Source organism: Vigna angularis, chromosome 6, assembly GCF_016808095.1.
Source record: "Vigna angularis cultivar LongXiaoDou No.4 chromosome 6, ASM1680809v1, whole genome shotgun sequence".
In the NCBI taxonomy this organism is placed as follows: Eukaryota; Viridiplantae; Streptophyta; class Magnoliopsida; order Fabales; family Fabaceae; genus Vigna; species Vigna angularis.
This window is the reverse complement of record NC_068975.1, coordinates 22,119,436-22,131,115: the sequence shown is the minus strand read 5'-3', so window position 1 is coordinate 22,131,115 and position 11,680 is coordinate 22,119,436. Positions and strand designations below refer to the sequence as shown.

Sequence of the window (11,680 nt, the reverse complement as noted above, 5' to 3'; positions counted from 1 at the left end):
CTTTCAATTTTCTTATTTCAAAGTATGTATATCTGGTATCAGTTTTTTCTATTCAATATTATAACTAATTTTTCTCTTTCCATTTTAATAAATTAAAAATGATGTTAACAAATTATATTATCTTAAAACTTTAAAATTAACAAATTACAACATATTTCACCGTTAATTAATAACTCCACTTACTATTTCGTCAACTGTTCAATAAATAATAGTACTAATTACAATAAATGTCATAAAAAATTTTGTCTGGAAAGATGGTCGTGTGTTGTTTGCTTACATGTCATCCAATTATTAGTGGATTTTAGAGCTTTGGTTTGAAAATATCTAAGCTCGAATCACGAGATCCACCTCACTCATCATCCACTTTTGGTTCATGCAACCATTTTCTATTCTCCATTCTGTATAAATTCAACACTCTCCTACACTTTTCTTCAACCATTCACTGCACAACTCATTGTGCCATTCGTTGCCTTATTGCAGATAAGACCAACCATTCTTCCTTCAGGTCCTCTCTCTTCTCATTTTTGGTGTGTTTTTCATCTGTTGTATGTGTCCTGGTATTCTTTTACCTCTATGCACACACATATGTATTTATTTTCCCTTTTGATATTTTTTGGATGATTCTTCATTATGCTGTTGAAATATACTTTTGGAAAAAATGGGGTGCTGCTGGAAGGAAAAGGGTATGGTGGATATAGTGAAAGTCTCTGGTTTTTGTCTTGTTATTGAAGAATCCTCACACAACCCCTGATGATTTTGGATGTGGATTTCATTTGGTTTTTTCTCTTTTATATTTATATTTTACTTTGTGTTTTAAAAAGAATGTTTGAGAATTGGAACGAGTGTTATTGATATGTGGAAAAGGTTATCTCACCTTGCTTCCATTTTATTATGTAAAGAATGTTCGTATCTTTCTCTGACGATTGCTTTTGTTTTTGTTTTAAGTATTTGGTTCTTATTGAACAAAGGGCCCAAAGGGTGGCTGTACTTCTTAATGAGGAAATTATGGAATTATAACCTTGTTTATATTTTAGGTTTCAATTTTGACCTAAAATTTTGAAAAGTTTCACTATTGTCTTTTATACCAAATTGTTCATTTTGTTAGTTTTCACACCGATGTTGACAACTCAACAACAGCGACAAATTTTGCGGGCCAATGTGGTCAACACAAGGGACCATAGTGGAACTTCAGGGGATCAGATAAAACCTAAAATGTAGATTAGAGACCAAAATTCTGTTTTAGCCTATAAATTATAATGTTAATTGAAAAATGGCTCAAGTAGATTTTCACAAGTTTATATTTTTATTATAAAATTAAACATTTTTTTAGTCTTTACCTATAAAATAATGTTTGGCTTTTGCCCCTAAGAATAAAGTAATGCTTGCTTTTAATCCCTAAAAAATAAATTGCATTTTTATTTATTATATGATATAAGATTCTTTTTCCATAAATGGAGATAGAAAGGAGGTTTTTTGTGAAAGACAACCAACACATGATATGTTAAGATACATGAGGAATCAAAGGGAAACAGTTTATTTACAGAGAACTAAAAATGGTCGTATTTAGAAGATTAAAAACATATATAACTGTTTTTGATGATTACTAATCAGCACTCTGCCTTTTAACAGTTTCATAGTTCACTGTACATAAAATTTTGTCTTTTTGTTACTGAGGATAACTTGGTACTTTAGCCTCTAAAGTGCATCCATTGCTTTAGAGGAGTTAAACCCTTTTTACTTTTTTTAACATTTTCCGTAAAGATGATGAAAAACCAATATCATTTGTTTTGAAGTGAAAACTCAGGGTCAGATTCCTTTTCTAAGCAGCTCTCTAATCTGAATATCAGCCTAAAGAGGATGATTATGAAATTAATTGACCAACTAATTTGTAGAAATTGAAAATGGAATATTTCTTTTGACACACGAATCTATTGATAACTGAGTATTGAGATACACATATTTAGACATTATGCTGCAGGCTGTTGTAAAATAACTAATGTTTGTCTTCCAAAGCAATACTGTAGTTCTGTATCAAGATGGCATCAGTGCATGCTAATGTGACATCACTTGTTTGCAAGAATGGCAACCATGCTTCTCAATCGAAATTTCCAAGTTCTACATTCTTGCCTGGATTTGATGTTGTTGGACGTGTTTCAAGTGCTTGGAAGAAGGAACTTGTTCCACCTTCCATGACCTTGGTACCTAGAGCCACATTAACATTTGATCCTCCAACTACCAATTCAGACAAAACCAATCAAAAGAAGCACACTATTGACCCTGCTTCTCCTGATTTTCTTCCCCTTCCTTCCTTTGAACAGTGCTTTCCAAAGAGCACTAAAGAACACAGGTGATTATCTTCTTCTTTTGTTAGTTCATACAATTAGTAGAATTTAATTACAGATAGCATGGCTTTCCATGTCTCTCTGAACAAACTGGACATGGACAGAACTCAAGAGGGGTCCTTGGACAACTTACCAGAATTAATTTATGATCCATTCATGTGCACAGGGAAGTGACTCATGAAGAAACTGGTCATGTGCTCAAAATTCCCTTTCGTAGAGTTCACCTCTCTGGGGAGGAAGGACACTTTGATACCTATGACACTAGTGGTCCCCAAAATATAAACCCCAGGATAGGTATGTAATTCTAACATTTTTGTGCATTTATTTTACGTCATGCATCTTTACTCTAGTTCATTCATTTTCTTTGTGATTAATGTTGTGTTAATGACTTTTTTTCGGCATGAATGAAACAGCTATAATTCCATTCATAGATACATTCTTCGATTTTATCATTGTTGCTATTATTGCTGTTATCGTCTGTCTAGCATCATTTGCAATCCTCGTGATGATATTTGGGCAGAAATCATTTCCTAATTGTAAATGTTCATATCTGCTCTTGCAAAATTAAAACTGTAACAAGATAAGTTATCCCGTCCGTTCTATGCAATCTTGTTGCGGATGGTATTTCTTTTTCTGTTGTATAGTTTGAACCTAGTGTCAGTTTATGCTAATCCCAAGTTTCTCCAACTTGCTACCATTATCCATATATGTACGTGCTCAATTCATCAAGGATTTTAATTTCAGCAATTGCATTAAATCATCATACTCTTGTTTTGAAATCTGTTGTTTTAGAAATGAATTCAGCCAAATTAACATTTGCATTTGCATGTATCCCTTAATCTACCCTGTTTCATTTTTACTTGAACAAAACATCAAAGTGGTGAAATATTATTCCGGGCAATCATTGAAGAATATGTTTTTGGCCTTTTATCTATATTTGCACTAAGCTTTTGAAAACTTACATTATTCAATTGATATGTTTTCATGGATTTGATGATTAGGACTCCCAAAATTGCGTCAAGAGTGGGTTGACAGGAGGCAGAAAATAGGTCCACCAAGATTTACTCAGATGTACTATGCCAAGCAGGGAATTATCACTGAGGAGATGCTTTATTGTGCCGCTCGTGAGAAGCTTGACCCAGAGTTTGTGAGGTCAGAAGTTGCTCGTGGACGTGCTATCATTCCTTCCAACAAAAAACACTTGGAGTTAGAGCCCATGATTGTTGGAAGAAACTTTTTGGTGAAAGTAAATGCCAATATTGGAAATTCTGCAGTTGCTAGCTCCATAGAAGAGGAGGTTTACAAGGTTCAGTGGGCAACTATGTGGGGAGCTGATACAGTCATGGATCTCTCAACTGGTCGCCACATCCACGAAACTCGAGAGTGGATCTTACGCAACTCCTCTGTACCAGTTGGAACTGTACCTATTTATCAAGCACTTGAAAAAGTTAATGGAATTGCTGAAAATCTTACCTGGGAGGTTTTCAGGGACACCCTGATTGAACAAGCTGAACAGGGTGTAGATTACTTCACCATCCATGCAGGAGTTCTTCTGAGATATATTCCATTAACAGCAAAACGCATGACAGGAATTGTCTCCAGGGGAGGATCTATTCATGCTAAGTGGTGCTTAGCTTATCACAAAGAGAATTTTGCTTATGAGCACTGGGATGACATTCTTGACATCTGCAATCAGTATGATGTGGCCCTATCCATTGGTGATGGTCTAAGACCTGGATCCATCTACGATGCAAATGACACGGCTCAATTTGCTGAACTCTTGACCCAAGGAGAACTGACCCGTAGAGCATGGGAAAAGGATGTGCAGGTGATACACATAACATTTTTCACAGCTCGAAACTCATACCTTTATGGCAGGATGAAATGATTTAGCCTCTAATTTCAATTTTTATTTCAACATCACAGTCTCTGCATACATATCTGTTTAACGTGTTACTTTTCATTATTAGTAGTTCTTTAGCATGAACAATTAGGTGTTTCTAGGCATAATTCTAGTCACATTTTAATATTATTAGAGATAATAACTTCGATAGGAATAGACTAACAATCCATCGCGAGAGGTATATTTTAAATGCTGTTGAATTTGCCACTGCTTTGATGATCAATGAAGTTCCTAGGTGGCCAACTGCGAAACTAAATATAGTACACAATGTTTTCATGTATATATTGTTGCATGGTGATTCTATCTATTTCGTATGATATTAAGCTATCACCATCTGTTTACTTTGAGTTACTTTACAGGTGATGAATGAAGGACCTGGACATATCCCAATGCACAAGATTCCTGAAAACATGCAGAAACAGTTAGAATGGTGTAATGAAGCACCTTTTTACACCCTTGGTCCTTTAACAACTGATATTGCTCCTGGCTATGATCACATTACCTCTGCAATCGGTGCTGCAAATATTGGTGCACTTGGTACAGCTCTTCTCTGTTATGTGACTCCAAAAGAACACCTTGGGTTGCCAAACCGGGATGATGTTAAGGCTGGAGTGATAGCTTATAAGATAGCAGCTCATGCAGCTGATTTAGCCAAATGTCACCCACATGCTCAGGCCTGGGATGATGCGTTAAGCAAGGCAAGATTTGAATTTCGATGGATGGACCAGTTTGCTTTGTCATTGGATCCAATGACAGCCATGGCCTTCCATGATGAAACCTTGCCATCAGATGGTGCGAAAGTGGCACATTTCTGTTCAATGTGTGGCCCTAAATTTTGCTCCATGAAGATAACAGAAGATGTGAGAAAGTATGCTGAGAAATATGGCTATGGAACTGCTGAGGAAGCTTTGCAGCGTGGGATGGATGCTATGAGTGCTGAATTTCAAGCTGCCAAGAAAACTATCAGTGGGGAGCAACATGGTGAAGCTGGTGGAGAGATTTACTTGCCAGAAGCTTACGTAAACTCCAAGGAGAGGTGAGACTGGATAAAATATTTTAGTGTTTTAATATGACGTTCTTTTTCTCATTCCATTTGACATGGATTATAATGGGTTGCTGTGAATCAATTCATTAAATATGCTTGTTGGAAACCTAATCTAAGTAAAAATCTCATAAAAGCCACATTATTGGCCGAAGTATTTGTCTCCTTTAGTGACTACAACATGAAGCACCATCTTGTCCTGCTGAATGTTGATATTTCCTCATAGAAGCCAATCTATTCATGCTATTTAAAGGAAAATGACTACAAATGGGTAGCAGGGTACATAGGGGTCCTATCATCATGGGTTTGGGGAGAGTTAAACTTAGGCCATCATACCAAGGAGAAGAGTAATTCCCATCACTAGAACCCAAGGCTACAAGTTAGCAACCTTACAGTTGCACCAAGGCTCACCCTCTATTATTATCATAATGACTAGGTGTGGGTAAACTATATTTCCACTTTCATTGTTCATCGTACACTTTTATGATACCAAATAACCATTTGAATTCATGGCATAATAATTTGAATTAGTTTATGCTCTAGTACTTCTTAAAGTCTCAACTTTAAGAAACTTCTGTTGTGTAGGAGGATTAAACCTATGGCATCTTCATAGCACCTGCGTCTGTAGTGAGCTCCATATGGCACCATATAACTTTCCCTTCTCGTGCAATTATACACTTTTCCCCCTAATGCAATTACGCACACTTAATGGTTTACTGTTATGGAAATGGTTTGCCAACCATTTGCCTTGTTTAGGTGTTTGTCAGCGGAAGATGGAATATCTTATGCATATTATTTTGCAGGACTGCATGAATGGAGTAAATCATTTGAAAGAACATGGAGCTAGCTTCCCAGCTGGCCTCTCAGGGTGGGAATGCATTTCAAGCAGTAGGAGTAGGCGAATAAGTTCTGTTTGTAGAGAGCGTTTATGAACTTCATCTTTAGTCAACATTTGTTTTGTTATCCAATTCTCAGTAATGAATTGCTCTAGTATCATGTTGAATACCATCTTTATCTTTTGGGCTATTTTATTAACACCCGAGATGCACCAGGGGTGCCTGAATCTGTATAAGCTCTCGCTATCAAGATAGAAAGCTAGCAGATCAGGCTGAGACAGTCCCTTTGAACCTGATCAGGGTGATGCCTGCGCAGGGAGCGTGCATTTTTCTCTTTTTTATGCTTCTGCAGGAATTGCGCGTTGTATACGCAATTTGGACCAGCTAATACTGGGATGCAGCAGACAGCTCGTTGGCCATGCCATTTGGTCATGGTTAGAAGTGTTTAAAATGTACGGCTGCATGATCTGAATTAGTAGTATACTGTCCTTAGATTCAAGATCTTATAATTCAGCATAAAATCCACCTTCACATATAAGAAGAGAAATGCTAGCAACACTATTCAACAATTTTTTTATCAAGGAAATTCATGCGGGTCCTACTGCTGTAGCTCTATTTTTCAATTAGTTTTAGTCTCTTATTTTGTAGTGAGTTTCATATGGACTTCAGTAAAAGGTAAAGAATGTTTTGAAAGAATGTCATGTTTTTTAAGTCTCTGATGAGACAAACATGCTAGTTATAATCAGGCTATGTTTTGAGCAAGATTGAATATTATGCAAATGTAATTATTTCTGTACAGTTTGATACTGTGAAGTATTATGGATTCTGCTATCTTTTACTCCAAAAATATCTTGTCAGAATTGCTAGGGACAATTTAACGAAGTCCATTTCCAAATGGTGGCCTGGCCTCTTTTCTTCCATAAAATAAAACAGATCTGTGGCCCATAAATCATAATCAACCGCAATCGAGTTGAGGTAATACCTCTTTTCTTCCATAAAACAAAACATGAAACATTGACCTAAACGAATTTATTATTTTGTACCTAGTCCATTTTTCCAGGCACTAATGATAGTGATGATTTTGTATTGTTATAGTAAGATGATTGATATTTTGAAGCAGGTCTAAAATATCTGTTGGCGTCTGAATGCAACATTTCGTACGTTTTGGTTAGAATGACCTGCTAAATGTTTATGTTTATGGTGTCATTTCATGTCACTCATGGTCTCCGGCCTTTCCACTGCTCTAAAGGTTGAAGTGAAACAGTTTTAAGTTTTCTTTTTATTCCAAACCTTAATTGATTTCAAGTTTAAAAAATTACATGACGTTTGAATTGAGTTTATGTTAATATATTGATTTTGAAACTTTTAATATTCGAGTTGTTTTATTTGTAAAATGTTCTCCCTGGCCAAGGTGTTTTAAATTTGTTAAATTTTAATGTTTTTTTATTTTAATATAATAATGTTTCAATTATGATCAAATACACAATTTATTTTAATTTAAATATTTAATAATTAAAAATATTTTTTAGCTGATGTTAGTTACAATTATTTTATGCGAGGTAATCAATCTCCCAACCCATGACAAATTTTTCCTTTTCATGAGTAGTTTTTTTAATTTTTTTTATCAAGTTATTAACAAGTTTAAGTTGTAGATTCTCCAAGAAACAAGGTTGAATCCTATATGTGTATATTCAATACAAGGGATATTAATTTCATACATAATTTTCATTATATTAAACATGGTATCTAGAGCCTGGTTTTTTTGAGAAAAAAATTCTTGTTGTCTTTACCACTACACTCGTCGCTATTGGTGGTGCCATCTACCGTTGTCGGCAGTGTCATCGTCTACCGTTGTAATTATTGAAGCTCTAGTTTTGACCGATGATCACATGCTTTTGATCGTCTCGGCCAAGCGACCATCATGCCATCAACGACATCTTGATGGGAGTTTCTATTGGGTACAAACAAAGTCCCACATCGCATAAAATAAGAGATGAACATGAGTTTATATACACATAACATATCTCCATTGTTAAGAGGTCTTTTGGAGTGGTACCAAAAGCAAATCCGTGAGGGCTTGACCCAAAGCGAACAATATCTTATCACTGTAGAGATATTCAGAGCATCGAGGTTGCTCTTTTTCCTTTTTCAGGTCCTTGATTAGAGAATATTGGATTTTTTAACATTTCTTTCTCCTATTCATCAATGGCTTCTTTCGCTGCGGTCTTTTTTGATCTCTCTTTTGTCACCATTTCGTTTGATCCATTCATATATGTTTTTTTTTTCATGGAAAAGATGATTTTAGTTAGTTTATTTATAGCCGTGGTGGCTCTCCAACAATTACCTCTTTATCCACTGGTGACATTCCTCAACGGCGATTTGCAAGAAGATATTTACATGGAGCAACCTCCCAGATTTATTGCTCAAGAGGAGTCTTGTGGGTTGGTATTTCGTCTTCTATGTCGTCTTACAAATCATTAGCAATTTGGTGTCACTCGAGTGCAAAAAGCAGATATTTTCACTAAGTCTTTATGGATTATATTACTAACAAGCTTGGTACATATGATTTGTATACACCAGCTTGAGGGGGAGTATTAGATATATTATCTTTTATCTTTAGTTAGTTTGTTATTATTTTTTATTTGTATTTTGGGCTTAGTCTATATTTGTTCTATTATAAATAGAGGGCCCTATGTGTATATTCAATACAAGAGAGATTAATCCCATACATAATTTTCACTATATTTAACAAATACTTCTGTACATAACTAATAAAATAAAATGTAAATTGATTAATTAAAAAGGTTATGAGTGGGGTGTTTTAGAACTTTAGGTGGATTTTCTTTTATTTTTGTTTTAATTGTGAAAGTGTTATTTTAGTTTTTAAGGAGCAAAGAAGTATGATAGATAATTGAGTGAAAGCATTACATGTGCTTAATCTTATTAAAAATTTTGAATTGCAAAAGAAGCAATATAAAAACATTAAAGAATACTCTAAAAGACTTTTAAGCATAACAAATGGAATAAGACTTTAAATTGAATGAAAACATTACATGTGCATGTGCTTAATCTTATTAAAGGTTTTGAATTGCAAAAGAAGAAGGAATATAAAAACATTAGAGAATACTCTAAAAGGCTTTTAAGTATAGCAAATAGAGTATTCAATATCACTAACAATTTTTACTTGAATGATGACTTTAATTTTAGCTAAAACCATTTGAAAATTTCTCAAAAAGAGTATAACGAAGATAATTGAATGAAAATATTCTCGCATGATATTTAGTCGTTTTAGTAGTTGAATAAGTCTTGATTTTTAGAACCAATTTTCTTTTTCTTTGTTGGGTATTTTATTTTCGATATCAGTTATTATGTAAAGTGAGATTGTTAAACCACGTAAACACAATATGTTATTTTTTATGTAGGCTTATATAAGTCACTCTTGTTTATCTGAATAATGTGAAATTTTCTCTCCTGTGCTCTCTTCATTATATTTATAGTATTTAACAATTGATATCTGAACTTCATGAGGGACCTGATGTAGAGTGAGTGTGATTAGTGTGAAGAGTGTTATAGTGTGAAGATTGTTATAGCGTGTGAGACTGGAAACCAAATGATCAATATGTCATAAAAAAAAAATTATTTAACCAGTCATTCCCAAGTTTGATTGCCACTATGATTTTTTGTCAATAACAATAGAGAACTTCCTAAGGAGTAAGGAAATGTGACACCTTATAGAAGAAACCTTACATCACCACATCCCAAGCCTTATCAGAATCAAAATACATTTGCAATGACATTCATCAAAGCCAAGTCTTGGTCACTCATATCACATTTTCCATGCTTCCATCACCACATCCCAAGCCTCAACAAAATCAACTAATTTTAAGGATGTGGAAACGAATATGACTCAGGTAATTTCACTTGAGCTTTGAATAGGTTGAAAGGTTTATTTTTAAAATCTAAGGGTAATCTTAAAGTAATTGTGAGTGACCAAGAATTCAAATGCGGGGTTAACCACGTAAACATCACACCGATAATCTCAAGCAAGGAAGTCTATATTTGTTTGTTTGTTGGTCGAATCCATCATCAATATAATATTAAATGCGTTTAACAATTTCACCGCATCAAAATGTGTCCAAAAGAGGTCACTAACAACCTTTGATTCGTCGACACACCTACTCCAATGAATGTAGTTATCACGATCCAACATCATCATAAGTTGTTGTAATTTAGTTCTCGACCCTCTCAATAATGGTTTATATTCATACCTTGCGTTGTAGATTTGTTTAATCGTTGTGACATTACGATCATTATTTTCTTTCAGGGTTAATAAAATATTTGCATGTGTAACTTTAGTCTTAGTCATATCAATGAGTAATGATTGTTCACTCGGATTTAACTTGCCACCATAAGGATGATCAACTAAGTTTCAGCCAAATCATGATTGTGATATCCACACATGACTTTTAAGACCTATTCGTCCCTATTACAAGATGGTTTACCCTTTAACCTAAACGGACAATCACATTTTCGAGTCCCATATACACTAGACTCCACAGTGGGTTTGTATTTCCTATATTTCCCAGCTCTTTCACATTCAAGTAAAACGAACGTCTTTCTTTCTCGTTCACCAGTAGCTTTGTAAGATCTTATAGTAACCACCACAAATCCTAGATTATGAGCGATTCATCTCACTCATTCAATTAAGTGATCACGAGAGGGAAATATTTCATTTGTGATAAATTATTAGTGAGATCTCCTTCTTCAACTTCTTTTATGAAAGAAGAAAAATCTGATATAAAACTAGAATGTACTTGAAAATCCATACCACAAGGATATTCTTTCATTTTAAGCAATATTCATTTTCAATAACATAATCCATAATTAATTAAAAATATAAAAAAATTAATAAAAATAATCTATATAATTATTAAATAATAAAATTACACCTAACTAATCATCTATAAAATTTATAATAAATTAAATTTAATAAATAAATTATTCAACAAATAAAATTCAAAGAGTAAAAAAATTAATAAATAAATATATTGAGGTTTTAAACAGATATCAAAATCCATTGATGTCTTCAACGGATTTGAAGATCCATTAATTTCGAAATCTATTTAAGACCTCCTTTTGAGCATTGCACAATTGAGACAAGCTGCTCAACACCACAACCACCACCGGACCACCTTCATCAACCTCTTTGTACCGTGAGACCATCTTCACCATGGAACTTCCACCACAATTCCTCAAGACCACACAACACAAAGACAGAAGAGAATGAGAGGAAAATGACTAAATGTGGTGTGGGGGTGCACTAGTCAAGGAGTGGTAGGATAATTAATGAAGCAGTTGAAAGATGAAGAGCAGTAAATTTGTTTTAACCACCATCAATTAATTTTTTTCAAAAAACGTTTTTGAAATGAGGAGATGCAGGGAGAAGTTGAGGGTGGTGTAGGGAGAAGCTCTAGAAAAGTTCCACCTTCTCTATCATGGGTTTGGTCGAGTTGGTTTCCTCCTTGGTCCATAATATGCATTTTCTATTGGGAGTAAT

General features: G+C 34.4%; 1 protein-coding gene across 5 annotated transcripts; it reads left to right on the top strand.

Annotated features, from left to right (window-relative positions):
* Positions 1 to 352: 352 nt before the first annotated feature.
* On the top strand, positions 353 to 6,921 carry LOC108342709 (phosphomethylpyrimidine synthase, chloroplastic). Of its 5 annotated transcripts, XR_008250195.1 has the most exons (7): positions 353 to 505; positions 2,025 to 2,347; positions 2,509 to 2,636; positions 3,344 to 4,170; positions 4,605 to 5,281; positions 6,091 to 6,155; positions 6,340 to 6,921. XR_008250195.1 is itself a non-coding variant. In XM_017580503.2 (6 exons), the coding sequence occupies exons 2-6, from the start codon at positions 2,037 to 2,039 to the stop codon at positions 6,098 to 6,100; spliced, it is 1,953 nt and encodes a 650-aa protein (XP_017435992.1). In that variant the 5' UTR covers positions 353 to 505; positions 2,025 to 2,036; the 3' UTR covers positions 6,101 to 6,295. The 5 variants fall into 5 exon arrangements, 4 of the variants coding, with proteins under 4 accessions (XP_017435992.1, XP_017435994.1, XP_017435993.1 ...); XM_017580503.2 differs by lacking the exon at positions 6,340 to 6,921 and having other exon boundaries at positions 6,091 to 6,295; XM_017580504.2 differs by lacking the exon at positions 6,340 to 6,921 and having other exon boundaries at positions 365 to 505; positions 2,014 to 2,347; positions 6,091 to 6,295.
* The last annotated feature ends 4,759 nt before the right edge of the window (positions 6,922 to 11,680 follow it).

What these genes read in the sequence shown, in the direction of transcription:
- LOC108342709 (XM_017580503.2), top strand. Translation starts at nt 2,037, where the DNA reads ATGGCATCAGTGCATGCTAATGTGACATCACTTGTTTGCAAGAATGGC. An exon ending in AAGAGCACTAAAGAACACAG is followed by an intron (nt 2,348 to 2,508) that starts GTGATTATCTTC and finishes TCATGTGCACAG; the next exon opens with GGAAGTGACTCATGAAGAAA. An exon ending in CATGGGAAAAGGATGTGCAG is followed by an intron (nt 4,171 to 4,604) that starts GTGATACACATA and finishes GTTACTTTACAG; the next exon opens with GTGATGAATGAAGGACCTGG.